Source organism: Hemibagrus wyckioides, linkage group LG10 (genome assembly GCF_019097595.1).
Source record: "Hemibagrus wyckioides isolate EC202008001 linkage group LG10, SWU_Hwy_1.0, whole genome shotgun sequence".
Classification (NCBI taxonomy): domain Eukaryota; kingdom Metazoa; phylum Chordata; class Actinopteri; order Siluriformes; family Bagridae; genus Hemibagrus; species Hemibagrus wyckioides.
In genome coordinates this window covers 3,337,374-3,359,522 of record NC_080719.1, presented here as the reverse complement: position 1 = coordinate 3,359,522, position 22,149 = coordinate 3,337,374, and the positions used below count along the sequence as shown (strand labels likewise).

The 22,149-nt window shown below is 43.9% G+C and overlaps 1 protein-coding gene across 2 annotated transcripts; it reads left to right on the top strand.

Annotated features, from left to right (window-relative positions):
- dhx38 (DEAH (Asp-Glu-Ala-His) box polypeptide 38) lies at positions 1-21,077 on the top strand. Of its 2 annotated transcripts, none has more exons than XM_058400673.1 (27): positions 1-169; positions 1,316-1,659; positions 1,746-1,954; positions 2,331-2,486; positions 2,588-2,750; positions 2,836-2,954; positions 3,320-3,396; positions 3,478-3,633; positions 4,257-4,418; positions 4,754-4,861; positions 5,335-5,453; positions 6,175-6,312; positions 6,482-6,668; positions 7,955-8,140; positions 8,254-8,394; positions 8,503-8,613; positions 8,820-8,936; positions 9,226-9,333; positions 9,429-9,541; positions 10,116-10,324; positions 10,581-10,735; positions 11,182-11,337; positions 11,551-11,685; positions 12,072-12,197; positions 13,263-13,358; positions 18,276-18,397; positions 20,170-21,077. In XM_058400673.1, exons 2-27 carry the CDS (start codon positions 1,349-1,351, stop codon positions 20,249-20,251), a joined length of 3,762 nt encoding a protein of 1,253 aa, XP_058256656.1. In that variant the 5' UTR covers positions 1-169; positions 1,316-1,348; the 3' UTR covers positions 20,252-21,077. The 2 variants fall into 2 exon arrangements, with proteins under 2 accessions (XP_058256656.1, XP_058256657.1); XM_058400674.1 differs by having other exon boundaries at positions 1,749-1,954; positions 20,170-21,076.
- Positions 21,078-22,149: the final 1,072 nt, after the last annotated feature.

Sequence of the window (22,149 nt, the reverse complement as noted above, 5' to 3'; positions counted from 1 at the left end):
CTGCCGCGCGTTGCATTGTGGGTCGGAAATGGCGTCCTCCTGTACGTCTTGTTGACGCTTTTTTAGCTTGTTGTTGTTTGTTAAAGTAATTCTCTTTATTCTGTTTATCTGACTGCAGTAATGTGTTTAACGCTGACATAAACACCTGAGTGAGAGCGGAAGTGAAGAGGTAAACGCTCGGGTTTTGGTTTTCTGTGCTCTGTTAGCATGTAGCTTTATGTGTGCGTATGAACCGCACTGAATAATGGTGCATGATGAGTCCGTGGTCAGGGGGACAGTGGTCAGGGACACAGGGACTGTTCATTTCGCTTCTGTTTGTTTTTATCACACATTTTAGCTTTGTATATTATTTTATCTTAATGTGTGCCTTTGTTAACATTTATATTCTGAAGTGAATATATATATTGTGAGTGCGTTTTATTTCTCTTAGACCGCGTCATGTTGACAGTGTTTACATCACTCTGTTCCTCACCTCTCTCTCTCTCTCTCTCTCTCTCTCTCTCTGAGTCGCAGCTTCACCCCAGAGCTGCTGCAGTTACAGAAAACTAATCAACATCTGATTAATCAGGAAGAGAATAGAATAGGAATAGCAGAGCGGAACTGTTTAATAAAAGTCTCTCTCTCTCGTTCCCTCACCGTCTCTCTCTCTCTCTCTCTCTCTCTCTCTCTCTCTCTCGTTCTCTCGTTCCCTCACCGTCTCTCTCTCTCACCCCCCTCTCCTCTCTCTCTTGCTCTCTTTCTCTCGCCTTCTGTCTCACTTGTGCTCTCTCTCTCTCTCTCTCTCTCTCTCTCTTTCTCTCTCTCTCTCTCTCTCTCTCTCTCTCATTGTCTCTCTCTCATTGTCTCTCTCTCTCTCTCTCTCTCTCTCTCTCTCTCTCTCTCTCTCTCATTGTCTCTCTCTCTCTCTCTCTCTCATTGTCTCTCTCTCTCTCTCTCTCTCTCTCTCTCTCTCTCATTGTCTCTCTCTCTCTCTCTCTCTCATTGTCTCTCTCTCTCTCTCTCTCTCTCATTGTCTCTCTCTCTCTCTCTCTCATTGTCTCTCTCTCTCTCTCTCATTGCCTCTCTCTCTCTCTCTCTCTCTCTCTCTCTCATTGCCTCTCTCTCACGTTCCCTCACCGTCTCTCTCTCTCGTTCCCTCACCGTCTCTCTCTCTTTCTCTCTCTCTTGTTCTCTTTCTCTCTCCTTACCTGTCTCACTTGTGCTCGCTCTCTCTCTCTCTCTCTCGTTGCCTCTCTCTCTTTCATTGCCTTTCTCTCTTCTTCTCTCTGTCTGTCTGTCTGTCTCTCTCTCTCTTTCTCTTTCTGGAATTTTCCAGATCACCCTGCAGGATCGCAGCCCCTCTGGTGAGATGGAGGACGACGCATCCCTGCACAGGTTAGAGGGCAGCAGCTCGCAGGTCGGAGGACTGATAGTGAAGAAGAAAAGCGCTGCTTCAGAGCAGCACGTGTTCCGAGCGCCGGCCCCTCGCACCTCTCTGCTCGGCCTCGATCTGCTCGCTGCTCAGAAACGCAAAGAGCGAGAAGGGAAGGAGCAGCTCGATGACAAAACATCGAAAAAATCCAAGGTGTCGTCCTACAGGGACTGGGAGGAGGGCAAGAGCGACTCGGGGTCTGATGAGGAGGATGAGGGTCGAGACAGGAGGAACGGGAAGAAGGAGAGGTGAGTCACTATGGGTTTTATCTGTAGTGTAAAGGTTGTAGTGACGTGAGGATGTAACGTGTAGTAACGTTTGGTGCTGATGTCAGTAGGTGTTACCGTGCGTCAGGAGCAGAAACTCCTTCAAACCCCGGCGGTGTTAGTGAAGAATTCCGCAAAAAACACCAGCAGAGGGAGAAAGACCGGAGAGAGCATGGGGTCTACGCATCGTCCAAAGACGACAAAAACAGAGACAAAGAGCGAGAGAGAGGGAGAGACAAAAACCGAGAGAGAGACAGAGAGAGGAGAAGTGATCGAGGTGAGGACCATTTCTCTCCTTATTTCTCTCCATCCATTTCTTCCTCTGCTCCTCACTTTTACCCTTTATTCCTTTGCTCCATCTTTTTCCTTCCTTCCTTCATTCCCTCCCTTATTTCCTCTCTCCCTTCCTCTCTCCATCTCACTTCTCTCCCTTCTTTCCCCTCTCCTTCTCCTTCCTAAGTGTTCCTTCCTTCCTTTCTTCCCGGCTATCTTCTTCTCTTGCCCTTCACTTTTTCCCTTCCACTCTTTTCCACTCCTTCTCCCTCTCTCTCTCTTTTTTCCTTTCTCTCTTCCGCTTATCTCTCACTGTTTCTCTCTCTCTCCCTCTCTCTCTGTATTCATTTTAAGTGTTAATTGTTTGCCTGTTGGTGCAGATGATCGGGATCGTAGCCGGGGATCCAGCAGCAGTCGCTCAGAGCACCCGGACAGCAGCGTGAGGAGCGAGCGCTCCCAGAGAGATGGCTGGTCTGAGCGAATCAGCCGCGGGAGTCGCAGGGACGAACCTCAAACCCCCCGCAATCGACCCAGAGGTCAGTCAGTCGGTCAGACTTGTTCTGCATTCAAACATCTGCCCCAATAATGTGTTTAAATCAGTTTCCTCAAGGTGTGTTATTGTCATGTTTGTATGCAGATGCTCCTACACCGTCTGCCTCCAGTTGGGACGAGGACGACAGCGGCTATGCTAGCTCGCGCCGCTCCCACTGGGAGAGCCCGTCTCCAGCCCCCTCGCACCGCGAGACCGACCGCTCGGAGCGCAGCACTCGCTCAGGGCGAGACAGCGAGAGGAGAGACAAGTGAGATTATCTTTAGCTTTCTCCTTATCATCAACTGATTTCTGTTTCTGATGTTAACAGAACATTGTGTGGTTTTGTTTCTAAGGTCAGTGAGAGCTCGTTACCCGGACGACACGCCTCTGCCCACTCCATCGTACAAGTACAACGAGTGGGCCAACGACAGGAAGCATCTGGGATCCACACCTCGTCTCTCCAAAGGGAAAGGTGTGTGTTCCTTTATTCTAACCAAACCCCAATGAGCCTTGACCGCCCATGACCCTGTCACCGGTTCACCACTGTTCCTTTCTTGGACCACTTTTGATAGATACTGACCACTGCAGACCGGGAACACCCCACAAGAGCTGCAGTTTTGGAGATGCTCTGATCCATGTGCTCTTTAACCAATTAAATTCAGTGTAAGGTTCTCCAACAGAGGGGAAAAAACACACTGAAAGCCAACAGACTCGTTTTATATCAACAATAACTCATTTTATTGTATATACTGATTGAAAATGTCGTATCGGTCTGTTTCCGTTCCGCCGGCACTGTACCGGTAATATGGGTTAATTGTGTACTCCTGTGTGCTGTAGGTAAAAAAGAGGACGGTGACGACGGCATTAGTTTCGATAACGAGGACGAGAAGGAGCAGTGGGAAGAAGACCAGAGGGTCAGTCTACACTCCTCCTGTTTTGATTAGAAATCTGAAGTCAATCATTTTAACATGAAGCCTTTTCATCTCTCCGAACAGCAAGCAGACCGAGACTGGTACATGATGGACGAGGGCTACGACGAATTCCACAACCCACTGACTTCCAGCTCGGACGAGTACGTGAAGAAGAGAGAGCAGATTTTGCAGAAGCAGACCCAGAAACGCATTTCTGCACAGAGACGCCAGATCAACGAGGTACGACGAATTAGCTAAAGTCTCGCTGATGTTTATCGTGGTTCTGTACTGCTGCTGTGATCATACAGATGCTCCTGCGGTTAAACCAGCCTCATCTCTTACACCACAACCCATGGAAAAATCTTTCTATCTAGTCTCTCAATTTTAAAGAATATCTTTATGATCTACATCTGATGAGAAATAACGTATTAGACGAGTCAACTACATGGGCTCATCTTGGCTTCAAAAAAAAAAAATTTTTTTTCCAAAGTAGATGATGATGCAGAGGGAATTCCGTTTACTGTCAGGTTTATTTGCTTATATCCAAAGTATTCCTGAGTTGTTTATACCCAAGTATTCCTGAGTTAAAGGTTGGATGTCTTTGTGTTTTTTCCATGTAAGTTTCCTGAGTGTGATCCAGAATTATTCCCAGTTCTGGGAATTATTCCCAGGTACTGTTTGTCTTTACTTTTCTACACCTCTGTAACCACAACGATGTATAATCCCGTGATCCGGCATCACTCAGGAGAGCCACGGTTTCTTCCAGGATGTCTCCTCGGAGATCTTAAACCTACATCCGGCTTCTGCTTGTTAAAGGTGCAATACAAATAAAAACAAGACTAATGGAACTAATGTCTCTTTAGGATAACGAGCGCTGGGAGACGAACCGCATGTTGACCAGCGGTGTGGTGCAGCGCCTGGAAGTGGACGAGGACTTCGAAGAAGACAACGCGGCACGGGTTCACCTGCTCGTCCACAACCTCGTCCCTCCTTTCCTAGACGGAAGAATTGTCTTCACCAAGCAGGTAAACTTTACTTATTATTATTATTATTAGATCCCTAAATCCACACTTTATTACCTTAAAGTTTGTAAAGTCAGCTCTGGAATAAGTTCGAGGTAAAGTCCAGCGATGCTTTTTAACAAATCTTCTATAATTATTTTCCAAGGTGCTGTAATTTTGCTTTTCCGAATTATTCCATCCTTTACACCTAGTGGCCTCTCACATGATGTTTAAATCACAACAGCGGTTCAAACATCTCCAGACACATCAAACCAACTTCAGCCTTCATGTCTTGTCTTGATTATGTCTGTGTTATTGTATAACGGAATAAAGAAGGCTTATTTCCATTTTTTCCCCAGCCTGAGCCGGTCATTCCAGTGAAAGATCCCACTTCCGACATGGCCATCATCTCCCGCAAAGGCAGCCAGCTGGTGCGCAAACACCGAGAGCAGAAGGAGCGCAAGAAGGTGATGTCTCCATCTCTCATTCTCTCAGCTCACACGGACCTCCAGCTTTACTCACTCGCTTATACATCATCATCTGATTTATTACTCAGTCTTAGATCGATGTTAATGATTTAGATTAAATACCTGGGATTAAACGGGTCTTTAAACTAATACTGAAGCTCTTGGTGGTGATAAAAAGATACGGATATTATCCCTAACATTAGTAATTAGTTCATGGTTGTATAAATACGACACGTTAAATGAAGAGCTTCACATTATCTTCTGACTCGTTTCACTGGTCAGAACGGAAAGTCTGTGAAAACTGCTTTCCTTTTTTAATAACCAGCTAAATAATTTACATAAATGCATGTGATTGGATGAGCCACAATTGATCATGTTCACGTGTTTATAGTTTCTGCTATACACAGTCTCTGAAACATTAATCCTGACACCTTTATAAATCTGTCTCTTTTTCACTCTGTTTACTGGACCAGGCTCAGCACAAGCACTGGGAGCTCGCTGGGACCAAACTGGGAGACATCATGGGCATCAAGAAAGAGGAAGACAGCTCTGAAGCTAAGCCTGTCGGAGAGGACGGGACCGTGGACTACAAGTACGTGTTCTTCACTGATATAAGCTGTTATTTACAGCCGAAACACACTGGATTTATCAGGTTGTTGATGTGCAAATAAGAAGAGCCAGGTTTAGGAATGTAGAGTGTAAAACAAGGGCAGATTCTGAAGAGCCAGGATTCAGTGTTAACCCCAGGGAAAGGAGGAGCGGTGAGAAACCTCCAACTACACAACCCCAGGATTCTGTTTAGGCCGGGGTTCACTAGGACCCAGGGGAAACTATTTCAAGTGTAAAAAGCCCTTCTGAAACTTTGACATCTTTGCTGTAAAGTTACAGATCAATTCATTGTTTTTATGGATGTGATCTCTCTCTCTCTCTGTATCTGTATCTCTCTCTCTGTATCCATCTCTGTATCTGTATCTTTCTATTTCTCTCTCTCTCTCTCTCTCTCTCTCTCTCTCTCTCTCTCTCTGTATCTGTATCTATCTCTCTGTATCTGTATCTCTCTCTCTCTCTGTATCCATCTCTCTGTATCTATCTCTCTGTATCTGTAACTTTCTCACTCTCTCTCTCTGTATCTGTATCTGTCCCACTGTATCTGTATCTCTCTCTCTGTATCTGTATCTATCTCACTGTATCTGTATTTCTCTCTGTATCTCTCTCTCTCTCTCTCTCTCTGTGTATCTGTATCTATCTCTCTGTATCTCTCTCTCTCTGTATCTCTCTTTCTCTTTCTCTCTCTCTCTCCCTCCCCCCTTTAGGACAGAGCAGAAGTTTGCTGAACACATGAAGGAGAAGACTGAAGCCAGCAGTGAGTTTGCTAAGAGAAAGACTCTCCTGGAACAGAGACAGTATCTACCCATCTTTGCCGTTCGCCAGCAGCTGCTCAACATCATCAGGTGTTTACATCTTTACATTAATGCTTTATGGAACACACAGGTTTACAGTAATGCGCTTGTTTCTATGGTAACATCATGCACTTTCATCATTAAGTGTTCTGTATAAAGGGAATCGTCCCTGCAGCTGCCTCTCCATCTAACGTCTGTTTTTCTGTTCCTGATCACACAGAGACAACAGTATTGTGATCGTGGTAGGTGAGACGGGCAGCGGGAAGACCACGCAGCTCACACAGTACCTACACGAGGACGGATACACCAGCTACGGCATGGTGGGATGCACGCAGCCGCGCAGAGTGGCAGCCATGAGCGTGGCCAAGAGAGTGAGTGAGGAGATGAGCAGCAACCTGGGGGAGGAGGTGAGATCTGTTTACATGTAATCTGTGTCTTGGTGTATTTATTTTATTTATTTTTTACTGTATTGTCCATCCTTTTTGCAAAACAGTGCATAATAAGGTTAATGAATTTCTGTAGAAATAGAGTTTATAGTCATGTTGTTTTCACTGATCAAGAGGACACGATTGAGAGAGTTTTATGGGTAAAACGCTACAAACTAACTTGACGGAGTATTTTATTAATAAACACTGACACCTAGTGGACAGAGTGAGAATTACATGCCTGCTCAGAAAGAATACAGATACATAGGTTCATGTCTACAGTGCAGAGATTCCATCTCTGATCCATCTGTTTAATTTAGTCCTTAAATAAAAAATTACAATCTAGTTCAATTTCAAGTGTTAAAAAAAACCCTGCTGATTTTTCTTTCTTTCTTTCTTTCTTTCTTTCTTTCTTTCTTTCTTTCTTTCTTTCTTTCTTTCTTTCTTTCTTTCTTTCTTTCTTCCTTCCTTCCTTCCACTCATCCATCCATCTGCCACTCTTTCTTTCTTTTACTTTCTTTCTTTCCATCTGCCTACCTTACTTTCCTTCCCTTCCCTTCCCTTCCCTTCCCTTCCCTCCCTCACTCTCTCTCTCTCGCTCTCTTTCTTTCATTTACTTTTTTCTTTCTTTCTTTCTTTTACTTTCTTTCTTTCCATCTGCCTACCTTACTTTCCTTCCCTTCCCTCCCTCACTCTCTCTCTCTCGCTCTCTCTTTTTCATTTACTTTTTTCTTTCTTTCTTTCTTTCTTTCTTTCTTTCTTTCTTTCTTTCTTTCTTTCTTTCTTTCTTTCTTTCTGTCTTTCTTTCTTTCTGTCTTTCTTTCTTTCTTTCTTTCTTTCTTTCTGTCTTTCTTTGTCTTTCTTTTACTTTTTCTTTCCATCTGCCTACCTTACTTTCCTTCCCTTCCCTTCCCTTCCCTTCCCTTCCCTTCCCTTCCCTTCCCTCCCTCTCTCTCTCTCTCTCTCTTTCATTTACTTTTTTTTCTTTCTTTCTTTCTTTTTCTTTCTTTCTTTTCTCTGTCCCTTCATCCATCCACCCATTTGCTTGTCTTTCTGTCTTTATTTCTATGACTTCTGACTAATCCTCTTCATGCATTATGACATATTTATCCATGAGGATGTTGTTGGATATTAAATTGAAAAATTCTCTTAAATATATTTTTTACATTCTTAAGAATCCATATCTATCTGTCGGTCTGTCCATCATCCTCGTGCTCATGAATGCCGGACGTGTCGGTGATTTGTATTGACCTTGCTGATCCGTGCAGGTCGGTTACGCCATCCGCTTTGAGGACTGCACGTCTGAGAAGACAATAATTAAGTACATGACGGACGGGATCCTGCTGAGAGAGTCTCTGCGTGAGTCTGATCTGGACCATTACAGCGCGGTCATCATGGACGAAGCACACGAGCGCTCTCTCAACACGGACGTACTGTTCGGCCTGCTCCGAGAGGTCAGTGCTGAATCTCCACACCTCGTCCCAGACCCGTTTAAATGAATCTATAATGTCAGAATCGGTCAAAGACTAAAACTACTAAACTCCTCCCTCATATCTACCTCTTTCAGGTGGTGTCAAGACGCTCCGACTTGAAGCTCATCGTCACGTCGGCCACTATGGACTCGGACAAATTTGCGGCATTCTTCGGAAACGTTCCCATCTTCCACATTCCAGGAAGGACGTTCCCTGTGGACATCCTGTTCAGTAAGGTAAGATGTAATGTACTCTCTTTGATCTTTAATGGAGTTTTCTGAGTCTAATGAGTGATTCTAAAGGTGTGTGTGTGTGTGTGTGTGTGTGTGTGTGTGTGTGTGTAGACTCCTCAGGAGGACTATGTGGAAGCTGCAGTGAAGCAGGCTTTGCAGATCCACCTCAGTGGCATGGCGGGAGATATTCTTATCTTCATGCCTGGCCAGGAGGACATCGAGGTGAAGAACCTTTTAAAGAATACAATTTTTTTAGATTTATATCTTAAACAATTTTACAGTGGAACCTTGCCATCCAGAACACGTTAAATTCGTATGCCGAGGTTGCACTGTACTTCATGCACAGTAGATCGTCGAGTCATTAGAAGTTGGCATGATTTTTAAAGTACGGCATTTTTTTGCCCTCTGAATCTTGCTTGTGGCTTCAGGTGACGTCGGATCAGATCGTGGAGAGATTGGAGGAACTGGAGAACGCTCCTGCGCTGGCAGTCCTGCCAATCTACTCCCAGCTGCCCTCAGACCTGCAGGCCAAGATCTTCCAGAAGGTACCGCATCTCATCCGCTTCACTGCAACCATACAGACATGACGAAGTGGACAATCTTATATCTGTCCAGTGGAAGGGAAAGCACTGATGAATCTTTAGTGTTGATCTGAATGTGTTTGTAGATCTGCTTTATTCAGTCTTGCACCTTGAAACACGTGAAGCTGTAACTGGAACACGTCCACCAATTCTGTGTAAACGTTTAATAATTTCCTGCTGCTCTTCCTGTACAGCTCCACCCAAGTAGCAGCTTGTTAAAACACAGAGCTTTAATGTTTTGTTTTTATACCAGGCTCCAGACGGTGTGAGGAAGTGCATCGTGGCCACCAACATCGCGGAGACGTCTCTGACTGTAGATGGCATCATGTTTGTTGTGGATGCTGGATATTGTAAACTCAAGGTATTAGACAGCTGATTTTTTTTACATTTAAAATACTTCTTGAGTTCTGTAGGCTTTTATAATCTCCTTAATTGCTTGTTAATTGTTTTGCTCAGGTGTTCAACCCACGTATAGGTATGGACGCTCTGCAGGTTTATCCTATCAGCCAGGCTAACGCTAACCAGCGTTCCGGCCGAGCTGGGAGAACTGGGCCGGGCCAGTGTTACAGGTAACACGCACACACCAGACATAATTAGTATAGCTGTATAATTGTAGCTCTGAAGGCTGAAGAGATCGATACAGACCCAACTGTGAGACTGAGGCACAGTCCTTCCTCTTTAATGCACTGCATGTTGCCCATAACGACTGACCCGTGAGAGAATATAACAGGTCTGTTTTTCTGTCCCTCTGTAATCACGTAACCAGCACTAGAGCAGGAGGGAGATCTTTACATATTCTTAAACATGCAGTCTCATGAAAGCCGCATTTCAGGGGCGGGGCTACGTACAAATTTATCCGATCACGTCTGACGTTAGAGGACATGTTAGAGGAAGTCTGATTTATCTGGACAGTTTAACCCACAGAACCTGGATGATAAGCTTGCTAGGATGATGATGCTGGGTATTATGATTAGTTTCATGTGGTAGGAGGACGTGTGGGCGTTTCCTAATTAGCATATTCATAGAGCTTCAAATATTTTGGTTTAGAATGCTCCTAGGCCTTTTTTAAAGTCATTTCCTAGACGTTAGTTATCAGCTTTCTTACCATGTAGCTGTGTTCTGTTCCACGAACGTGATGTTTAGGTTATACACTCAGAGCGCCTTCAAGAACGAGATGTTGACCACCACCATCCCCGAGATCCAGCGCACGAACCTGGCTAACGTGGTGCTGCTGCTGAAGTCTCTGGGTGTACAGGACCTGCTGCTCTTCCACTTCATGGATCCGCCACCTGAAGACAACATGCTCAACTCCATGTACCAGCTGTGGATCCTCGGTGCTCTGGACAACACGGGTAGGAAGGAAGGAAGGAAGGCATAAAAACCACGAGACGTGTAGCGAGTTCAGAAGTTCTGTTTGTCGGTGATGCTGTCTAATTACGACGCTTAAGAGAATAACTTTATAGTGTCTTATAGTGCACACAAATACAGCTGTGTCTGTACAGTGTGTGTGTTTCTATGTGAAAATGCGAGATCATTGATACTTAAAAATAAATTGTCTAAACCTTCTCTGCTTTAGAGTGTATTTCTCTCTCTCACTCTCACTCTCAGGCGCTCTGACACCGACGGGTCGGTTGATGGTGGAGTTTCCTTTAGACCCGGCTCTGTCCAAGATGCTGATTGTGTCCTGTGACATGGGCTGCAGCGCCGACATCCTCATCATCGTCTCCATGTTGTCTGTTCCCACCATCTTCTACAGGCCCAAGGTTTCCTTTCACTTTTATAATATAGTTTTAAAAAACATCTCCTGATTGTGTCAGTTAAAAAGCCTTTATTATCACGACACATACATTACAACACTGTGGAATTCTTTTCACCACATACACCAGCTGAGTAATTTGGGTTTAGAGCGCAGGGGCAGCTGCGATGCAGTGCCCCTGGAACAGAGAGGGTTATGGGCCTTGATCAGGTGCCCAACACTGGCAGCTTGGCAGTGCTGAGGGCTTGAACCTCAACCTTCTGATGAACAACCCAGGGCCTTGAGCCACCACCTCCCTGTATATTCTGTACAAGTTATACCACAGCATAACTTATACACAATATATATTTTTAGTCTTCAGAAATAGCAAATTAATTGCACTGGTGCATCTTTACACTTCAAATGTCAGACTAGATCCCTGTGATTGATTGATTGTTGTCCTGCTCCCGTCAGGGCCGAGAGGAAGAGAGCGACCAGGTGAGGGAGAAGTTTGCTGTACCTGAGAGCGATCACCTGACCTACCTCAACGTCTTCCTGCAGTGGAAGAACAACAACTATTCCAGCATCTGGTGCAACGAGCACTTCATCCACACCAAGGCCATGCGCAAGGTACAGACACCACCTTACCTGTCAGGGTTCGAGGGATTTGTTCAGATTCATTGTGAATTATGGGATTCCCATGTTCTGTTGTGGTAAACATTACTGTCTGTCTGTCTTTCTCTGTCACTCTCTATCTCTGTGTCTGTCTGTCTGTCTCTATCTCTGTGTCTCTCTCTTGTGTGTGCCTCTCTGTTTGTCTGTGTGTGTGTGTGTGTGTTCCAGGTCCGGGAGGTACGAGCTCAGCTCAAGGACATCATGGTGCAGCAGAAGATGAACCTGGTCTCCTGTGGCTCGGACTGGGATGTGATCAGGAAGTGCATCTGCGCTGCTTATTTCCACCAGGCGGCTAAGCTGAAGGTTCATATCACACACTTTCATCACACACTTTATTCCTCTGACTTCATTTGAGCAAAATGGTATCATAATTATCGGCACCCTTAGAACTTCTGACTTGTGTAGTTTAGGATGTCGTCTTGTTGTCCTGTATCACTGAATTAAACCGGTCATTTCATCTGGAGAATCGGACAACTTGTCAAAAGCTACATGACAGCAACTAGAGACCTACTCTTAAGATTAACTCAAGAAAAATGAGCTCAAATGACAACATGTACATTTTATTTATCATTCTGTATTGTCATTATATCATTTTTGGGTTTAATGAACTACATCATGAGTGCAGGCAGATTCTATCAGAAGTGTACATGATGTATAACGTGTGTGTGTGTGTGTGTGTGTGTGTGCAGGGTATAGGAGAGTATGTGAACGTGAGAACAGGGATGCCGTGTCACCTCCACCCCACCAGCTCTCTCTTCGGCATGGGCTACACCCCTGACTACATCACCTACCACGAACTGGTCATGACCACCAAGGTAACGTCCAGTCTGCTCTCTCTCTCACACTCTTTTTCTCTCTCTCTCTCTCTCTCTCTCTCTCGCTTATAATCTCTCTCACTTATTCTCTCTTTCTCTCACTCACTCTCTCAATCTCTCTCACTCACACTCTGTCTCTCTCTCTCTCTCTCTCTCTCTCTCACTCACACTCTCACACACGCTCGCTCTCTCTCTCACTTATAATCTTTCTCACTTATTCTCTCTCACACACACACACACTCAATCTCTCTCACTTATTCTCTGTCTCTCTCTCACTCTCTCTCTCTCTCTCTCTCTCTCTCTCTCTCTCTCACTCACACTTGTCTCTCTGTCTTGTTTCCATTTCCTCCCACACCCACCCTGAGGCCTAGACGGTATGAAATTCTCTGTGTGGTTGTACAGAAGACAACATGACTGTCATCATCTCCATAACTGATCCATGTTCACTCCTCTGATTTGTTCAAATATTAATATTAAAGGCGTCCATAAATCCTTATTTAATGTTTCATTCCAGCTTTTGTCATATTCATGGACGGGCAGACTGATTTATCGATCGCTTTATTGATCCCTGAGGGAAATTGTTTTGTCACTGCAGAAAAAGATGCTGAACATGACGCATCGGATTACAAGGACGCTGCAGACGTCCACAAGGACGCGCGGTAACGTGAAAGCAAAGTGGCGGAAGTCGTTCGGATCGAATCGGCGTCAAATCGAGCCGCTGAATGAGATCATTATCAAACCATCAATATATAATATTAAAGATGCCTGAGAAAGACACAGGGTGGTGCAGTCAGGATGTCAGTGACACGTGATGGAGAGAATAAAGCTCTGTGCATGTCACGTGTAAATAAACACGTGAAGCCGAAGGATTTTAGTGTTTAGGGCTCAATTTTTGATTTTCTTTTCAGGCTTTCAAACTAAATGTCCTCCAAACCGAAAGGATGGAGTTGGTTGGAGAAGATCATATGCCTCCTTAACTCTTTTCTTGTCGCTATTCTCCCTGTCCTGTATCATGAGAATGTGTGTTAACATTGAGGGGTGTGTGTGTGTGTGTGTGTGTTGCAGGAGTACATGCAGTGTGTGACGGCGGTGGATGGAGAGTGGCTGGCGGAGCTCGGCCCCATGTTCTACAGCATCAAACACGCAGGAAAGAGCCGGCAGGTACGATCAGACCACGAGCTTCAGCTTTCTGATGAACATCTTGAAGTGAAGCCTGGTGTCTCGAGCCGTTAGCGTAGCTTTTCTGAGCTGAGAGTTTTTAGATATCAAAGCTTTCTAGCAGAGATAGCTCAGTTAAAGAAACAGCAGCAGTGTTTGTTGTCTTTTTACAGCATCGATGAGAGGAGGACGATACTGCGATATAATGTAGATATCGTGATAAATAGACACAATATACTTTGATACATTGTGAGATATGCTGGTTAGAGATCTAGATGACCAACAGGATGAAGTTAAAGCTTGTGAGCATGTTCTGATAAGAAGGTGAGAAACCTGGACAGAGCAACAAGTGCCACTGCATCACTGTCTATAGGAGGAGAGGAAGGGAGAGATGTCTATAGGAGGAGAGGAAGGGAGAGATGTCTATAGGAGGAGAGGAAGGGAGAGATGTCTATAGGAGGAGAGGAAGAGACAGATGTCTTTAAGTAGAGATGAAGAGAGATATCTATAGGAAGAAAGGAAGCGAGGGATTTCTATAGGAAGAGAGGAAGCGAGAGATGTCTATAGGAAGCGAGAGATGTCTATAGGAAGCGAGAGATGTCTATAGGAAGCGAGAGATGTCTATAGGAAGAGAAGTAGCGAGAGATGTCTATAGGAAGAGAAGTAGCGAGAGATGTCTATAGGAAGAGAAGTAGCGAGAGATGTCTATAGGAAGAGAAGTAGCGAGAGATGTCTATAGGAAGAGAAGTAGCGAGAGATGTCTATAGGAAGAGAAGTAGCGAGAGATGTCTATAGGAAGAGAAGTAGCGAGAGATGTCTATAGGAAGAGAGGAAGCGAGAGATGTCTATAGGAAGAGAAGTAGCGAGAGATGTCTATAGGAAGAGAAGTAGCGAGAGATGTCTATAGGAAGCGAGAGATGTCTATAGGAAGCGAGAGATGTCTATAGGAAGAGAGGAAGCGAGAGATGTCTATAGGAAGAGAAGTAGCGAGAGATGTCTATAGGAAGAGAAGTAGCGAGAGATGTCTATAGGAAGAGAAGTAGCGAGAGATGTCTATAGGAAGAGAGGAAGCGAGAGATGTCTATAGGAAGAGAGGAAGCGAGAGATGTCTATAGGAAGAGAGGAAGCGAGAGATGTCTATAGGAAGAGAGGAAGCGAGAGATGTCTATAGGAAGCGAGAGATGTCTATAGGAAGAGAAGTAGCGAGAGATGTCTATAAGTAGAGATGAAGAGAGAGCTGTCTATAGGAAGAGATGAAGAGAGAGCTGTCTATAGGAAGAGATGAAGCGAGAGATGTCTATAGGAAGCGAGAGATGTCTATAGGAAGAGAAGTAGCGAGAGATGTCTATAGGAAGAGAAGTAGCGAGAGATGTCTATAGGAAGAGAAGTAGCGAGAGATGTCTATAGGAAGAGAGGAAGCGAGAGATGTCTATAGGAAGAGAGGAAGCGAGAGATGTCTATAGGAAGAGAAGTAGCGAGAGATGTCTATAGGAAGCGAGAGATGTCTATAGGAAGAGAAGTAGCGAGAGATGTCTATAAGTAGAGATGAAGAGAGAGCTGTCTATAGGAAGAGATGAAGAGAGAGCTGTCTATAGGAAGAGATGAAGAGAGAGCTGTCTATAGGAAGAGATGAAGAGAGAGCTGTCTATAGGAAGAGATGAAGAGAGAGCTGTCTATAGGAAGAGATGAAGAGAGAGCTGTCTATAGGAAGAGATGAAGAGAGAGCTGTCTATAGGAAGAGATGAAGAGAGAGCTGCCTATAGGAAGAGATGAAGAGAGAGCTGCCTATAGGAAGAGATGAAGAGAGAGCTGCCTATAGGAAGAGATGAAGAGAGAGCTGCCTATAGGAAGAGATGAAGAGAGAGCTGCCTATAGGAAGAGATGAAGAGAGAGCTGCCTATAGGAAGAGATGAAGAGAGAGCTGCCTATAGGAAGAGATGAAGAGAGAGCTGCCTATAGGAAGAGATGAAGAGAGAGCTGCCTATAGGAAGAGATGAAGAGAGAGCTGCCTATAGGAAGAGATGAAGAGAGAGCTGCCTATAGGAAGAGATGAAGAGAGAGCTGCCTATAGGAAGAGATGAAGAGAGAGCTGCCTATAGGAAGAGATGAAGAGAGAGCTGCCTATAGGAAGAGATGAAGAGAGAGCTGCCTATAGGAAGAGATGAAGAGAGAGCTGCCTATAGGAAGAGATGAAGAGAGAGCTGCCTATAGGAAGAGATGAAGAGAGAGCTGCCTATAGGAAGAGATGAAGAGAGAGCTGCCTATAGGAAGAGATGAAGAGAGAGCTGCCTATAGGAAGAGATGAAGAGAGAGCTGCCTATAGGAAGAGATGAAGAGAGAGCTGCCTATAGGAAGAGAGAGCTGTCTATAGGAAGAGATGAAGAGAGAGCTGCCTATAGGAAGAGATGAAGAGAGAGCTGCCTATAGGAAGAGAGAGCTGTCTATAGGAAGAGAGAGCTGCCTATAGGAAGAGAGAGCTGTCTATAGGAAGAGAGAGCTGCCTATAGGAAGAGAGAGCTGTCTATAGGAAGAGATGAAGAGAGAGCTGCCTATAGGAAGAGATGAAGAGAGAGCTGCCTATAGGAAGAGAGAGCTGTCTATAGGAAGAGAGAGCTGCCTATAGGAAGAGAGAGCTGTCTATAGGAAGAGAGAGCTGCCTATAGGAAGAGAGAGCTGTCTATAGGAAGAGATGAAGAGAGAGCTGTCTATAGGAAGAGATGAAGAGAGAGCTGCCTATAGGAAGAGATGAAGAGAGAGATGTCTATAGGAAGAGATGAAGAGAGAGATGTCTATAGGAAGAGATGGAGAGAGCTGTCTATAGGAAGAGAGAGCTGTCTATAGGAAGAGAGAGCTGTCTATAGGAAGAGATGAAGAGAGAGCTGTCTATAGGAAGAGATGAAGAGAGAGATGTCTATAGGAAGAGATGAAGAGAGAGATGTCTATAGGAAGAGAGAGCTGTCTATAGGAAGAGATGAAGAGAGAGCTGTCTATAGGAAGAGAGAGCTGTCTATAGGAAGAGATGAAGAGAGAGCTGTCTATAGGAAGAGAGAGCTGTCTATAGGAAGAGATGAAGAGAGAGATGTCTATAGGAAGAGAGAGCTGTCTATAGGAAGAGATGAAGAGAGAGCTGTCTATAGGAAGAGAGAGCTGTCTATAGGAAGAGATGAAGAGAGAGATGTCTATAGGAAGAGATGAAGAGAGAGATGTCTATAGGAAGAGAGAGATGTCTATAGGAAGAGAGAGATGTCTATAGGAAGAGAGAGATGTCTAGGAAGAGAGAGATGTCTATAGGAAGAGAGAGCTGTCTATAGGAAGAGATGAAGAGAGAGCTGTCTATAGGAAGAGAGCGCTGTCTATAGGAAGAGAGAGCTGTCTATAGGAAGAGAGAGCTGTCTATAGGAAGAGATGAAGAGAGAGATGTCTATAGGAAGAGAGAGCTGTCTATAGGAAGAGATGAAGAGAGAGATGTCTATAGGAAGAAATGAAGAGAGAGATGTCTATAGGAAGAGATGAAGAGAGAGCTGTCTATAGGAAGAGAGAGCTGTCTATAGGAAGAGATGAAGAGAGAGATGTCTATAGGAAGAGAGAGCTGTCTATAGGAAGAGATGAAGAGAGAGCTGTCTATAGGAAGAGAGAGCTGTCTATAGGAAGAGAGAGCTGTCTATAGGAAGAGAGAGCTGTCTATAGGAAGAGATGAAGAGAGAGATGTCTATAGGAAGAGAGAGCTGTCTATAGGAAGAGATGAAGAGAGAGCTGTCTATAGGAAGAGATGAAGAGAGAGCTGTCTATAGGAAGAGATGAAGAGAGAGCTGTCTATAGGAAGAGATGAAGAGAGAGCTGTCTATAGGAAGAGATGAAGAGAGAGCTGTCTATAGGAAGAGATGAAGAGAGAGCTGTCTATAGGAAGAGATGAAGAGAGAGCTGTCTATAGGAAGAGATGAAGAGAGAGCTGTCTATAGGAAGAGATGAAGAGAGAGCTGTCTATAGGAAGAGATGAAGAGAGAGCTGTCTATAGGAAGAGATGAAGAGAGAGATGTCTATAGGAAGAGATGAAGAGAGAGCTGTCTATAGGAAGAGATGAAGAGAGAGCTGTCTATAGGAAGAGATGAGAGAGCTGTCTATAGGAAGAGATGAAGAGAGAGCTGTCTATAGGAAGAGATGAAGAGAGAGCTGTCTATAGGAAGAGATGAAGAGAGAGCTGTCTATAGGAAGAGATGGAGAGAGAGATGTCTATAGGAAGAGATGAAGAGAGAGATGTCTATAGGAAGAGATGGAGAGAGAGATGTCTATAGGAAGAGATGGAGAGAGAGATGTCTATAGGAAGAGATGAAGAGAGAGATGTCTATAGGAAGAGATGAGGAGAGAGCTGTCTATAGGAAGAGATGAGGAGAGAGATGTCTATAGGAAGAGATGAAGAGAGAGATGTCTATAGGAAGAGATGAAGAGAGAGCTGTCTATAGGAAGAGATGAGGAGAGAGATGTCTATAGGAAGAGATGAAGAGAGAGATGTCTATAGGAAGAGATGAAGAGAGAGATGTCTATAGGAAGAGATGAGGAGAGAGCTGTCTATAGGAAGAGATGAGGAGAGAGATGTCTATAGGAAGAGATGAAGAGAGAGATGTCTATAGGAAGAGATGAAGAGAGAGATGTCTATAGGAAGAGAGGAAGTGAGGGTTAAATCTCACTGCACGTCTATCGGCATTGTGGGTAATGAAGAAAACCACTGACCAAAAGTGAAAAGTTTTTAAGGTTTTTAAAAAAGTTAAAATGGAATGTTCTGAATTCTGTCACTAAATGAATATTCGATATCTTTAAAGATCATGTTTTATTGTATCCTTCATGGTTGTTTCCTTTAACTCTTTAGGAATTTTCCGGAATACAGTCATTTTAAATGCACTTTTATTTCTCTCTCTTTCTCAGGAGAATCGTCGGAGAGCGAAGGAGGAAATCTCCAACATGGAGGAGGAGATGTCTCTGGCAGAACAGCAGCTACGGGCGAGGAGAGAGGAGCAGGAGAAGAGGAACACACTGGGCAGCTCAAGGTCCTGTCGTTTACTGCACTCGTTCACTCTATCATCAGCTCTTTGCTGAGTAAAACTCTCTCTCTCTCTCTCTCTCTCTCTCTCTCTCTCGGAAAAGCACAATCATCCCGTTTAGATATCCGCTTAAATTCTGCTGTACTGAAATACTAACTCTGTCATTTTGGGTAGACTTTTATCAAACCTTTTCCTCAGGCTCCATCTGACACACTCTCTCTCTCTCTCTCTCTCTCTCTCGCTCGCTCGCTCGCTCGCTCGCTCACTGATGAGCTTTTTCTCACCTCTCGTCTCTGCCCGAGAGGAACAGAAATAATACTGACTCCGGCTGACCTCCATTACTGTAGCAGTAACGCCGCGGCACAGGAGACGAGCCCGCCTTAATTTTCCGATTAATCCGAGAAATTAATTCCGACACATCTGCCAGTACCACAAAGGGAAAAGACTGTTTTTTTTTTTTTTTTTTTAAGATGACGCGTTATTAATTAATCACTACATTTATCTCTAACTCAAAGCCGCTGCCAGTGGCGATGATCACATTAAAGGGCTAGATCTGAGTTTTGATTTCCGTGACTGTAAGGATGTGATAATTAACTCGGTGCTCCCCGGCTCACACCCGGACACCTTCAGGATTTAAATAAGAGATGGGAATATAGCGGCGGTACAGAAACCGGACGTACGGCTATAGGCTAAACGCACCAGTTTAAGGAACGTTGAACTGAAGTCATTTTTAAGGACACAATCATAATCCTCAGAACTACACTGATCACAACAAATCTCTCTCTCTCTCTCTCTCTCTCTCTCTCTCTGTACCACCACCTGAGTGAGAGCTGAGATTTCATAAATGTGATCTATGGAATTAAATTTCACGTAAATGTGTATATCCTCGAGCTGACCTTGGACGACCTTCGTTATAAGCGAATATTTGGAATATAAATGATTTCTGTTCTTTCTTCTGGGCACGGGAATGTCGGGATAAAATAAAAACATTGAAATCTGGATGGAATAGGGATCAAATATTAACTTTAAACATTATAATTGTGTTTTTTCTTTGTTTCTGTACTTCTGTAAAGCTGTCCGTTGTTAAAAGCGCTATAGAGATAAACTGAATTGAACTGAATTTACAACTGCTCTTAAAAGTGCTCTCCATGAACAGAGATTTAATTGCATTGATTCGTTTGGAGGTACTACAGTAGTCTTAATTATATGGGGGATGTGGTAGCTTAGTGGATAAGGTGTTGGTCTACTGATCAGAAGTGAGTTCAAATCTCAGGTCCACTATGCGGTCAGTACTGGGTCAGTTGTACCAAGTTGCTCTGGATAAGGGAGTCCGAAACGACAGAAATGTGAATTTAATGTAGTTACATCTGCTACTGTGATTAAACTGAGGAATCAAAATGTCTTATTATTTTAATCACCAGTTCAATGAATACAATAGGCCTTGAGTTCAAATCCCAGCATCACCAAGCTGCCACTTGACCCTCACCTGCTCAGTCGAGTGCTGTAAATGTAAACAAAAGCAGTTCTGACCTAAAGACTGGTGTCTAGATGTCATCTTCTCATCCAATGTGTAAATCTAAAACATCTTGATGTCAGAAGTCATGTGAGATGGATGAGAGGCTCATGTTATTTTGATTATAATCAATTGTGATTAGAGGTCAGTTATTGAAATTATGTTGGTAAGGTCAGGGTGAGGAACAGCCGGTCTGCTGTAATTCAGTACTAAAGGATTTGAAGTGAGTGGAATTTGACGTTGTTTGCTCCTTCTCTCTGAACAGGTCCATAAAGATCTGCACCCCGGGCAGGAGAGAGGAGGTGCCCATGACTCCAAAGCGAACTCCTGCGCGCTTCGGCCTTTAGATCACCCCGAGCTTCATCCTACTCACGTCGTCCTGCTGTTTTCAGGGCTGGCGGATGTGTATTTCCCAGCATGCACCAGCAGTAGGAGCACTTGCATAAGAGAAGAGTGAGAGAGAAGTGTAGGAGGAGGAGGAGGAGGAGTCATGGCTTGAACTGCTCTTCATTTTACACACACGTGTGAGTCTGCAGGTCCAGTGTATTACTGTCCTTTTTCGTTTATCGAGCGTTTATCCGCTCGTTTGCATATGCAGATAAACCGGCCTTTATTTTTTATCGTGTACATGTCGATATTTGTTTTACATCGATATAAAAATGTTCAGCTACATTTTACTGTGAGCTTTAATTCTGCAGTTGGCAGAAATCCACATACTGAATATTCAGTAGTTTCATGTTGTTTGAGAAATGGGTTTTAGGGAGAAGACCTTTCAAATGAGTACAGTGACCGGATGTGGACGTCGCTAGGATAGTCAACTAGTCACTGTATCGTGTTGTGTTGTTAAAATAAACACCAGCCACTTCTGATGAGACCGAGTCTCTCTGGAAAGCTCTACTGTGATTCTGGCTGTGCTAATGTTTCTTTTTTTTTGTTTTTTTAAAGGAAAAATGACCATGTTCTATCCTCCATAATAAATGTAAAGAATTTAAAAGGATGATGATGATGGGGGTGGTTTTCATGTTGTATTGTAATAAAATGTATGAAACTTGTCATGAAAAATCTATTCAAGCGTACATTAAACTAAAGTAACACCCTGAGTTATGGCATCAATCCATCATGCTGCTAATAAAATGATGAGCTACAGCATCAAGCAGTGATTAAGGGGGCCAAGCACTTTCTATCAGAGGAAGACCATCAGAGGCTGAGCTCATACCTCACTTCCTGTTTTCAAGTAGTTGCTCTCAAGAATTAGGGTCATTTGCTGTGACCACAAGTCATGTTGCTAAATTTGACCTCCTCAGCAATGTTAAATGGTTGATTGGAGGTTAATTATCATGCAGGTGAACCCTAATTAGTCACTGCTTGACTTTAGAAAACACTCTTGGACGTTATTTTTTTTGGGGGTTATTCTGTGTGGGTTATAATAAAGCAGCAAGCCATGGAGGACGTGCATTTTTATTGCTCACAAACAGCACTGTTGATTTCAAAGCAGGCTTTTCAATAAGTTAAGTAGTCTTTGTCATAAATTACTGCACAGTGAAATTCTTTCTTCACATGTCCCACACGTCCCTCAGAGTGCAGCTTGACGACACCGGGGCTTATACCCCTGATTTTCCGATCAACAACCCAGAGCCTTAACCACTTGAGCTAACGGAAGCTTTGACTATAATTCCAGCTGTAATTGAGTTTTATAGTAACACCTTTGTTCTAATACGTTATGCATTCTTAATTAACTTAACTTTACTTTGAGAGACAGAAGAAATAGAGGCTGGTGAGGTAACGACTGCTTATAGCCGCTGTAAGTGTTAGCTCGTCTTTACAGATGTTCCACCACATTAATTGGGACTATGAAGGGTTTTTATAGTGTAAAAGTGTGACATGAGGTTCTAACAACTGTAATTATTGGAAAATAATCACACCAACCCATAGTGGATTATTTTCTACATCTCAAACAGTTTATTCCACTTACACCACAGAAGGCCTGCAGCTGATATTCAGCCTCTACATCGAGCAGAAGTGTTTATGTAGCAGCAGGATGATGGCTTGTATCTGGACGGTGAAATTTACATCTCAGCTGCAGCACTGGATTCTTCTGTATTAGTCTCTCACACACACACCTCTGAGAGAAGGTTAAAACTTGCTAAAGTTTTTCTGTTTTCTTTCTAATTTACCGATTTCTTCGCCTCTGTACATCAAGAGCGAGGTTTCATTAAGTCGTTCTTTTAAAGACGGTCTTGTGAAG

Coding starts and splice junctions, on each gene's coding strand:
- dhx38 (XM_058400673.1), top strand. CDS start 1,349: ATGGAGGACGACGCATCCCTGCACAGGTTAGAGGGCAGCAGCTCGCAG. Junction 6,313..6,481: donor CAGCTGCTCAACATCATCAG/GTGTTTACATCT, acceptor CTGATCACACAG/AGACAACAGTATTGTGATCG. Junction 11,686..12,071: donor ACCAGGCGGCTAAGCTGAAG/GTTCATATCACA, acceptor GTGTGTGTGCAG/GGTATAGGAGAGTATGTGAA.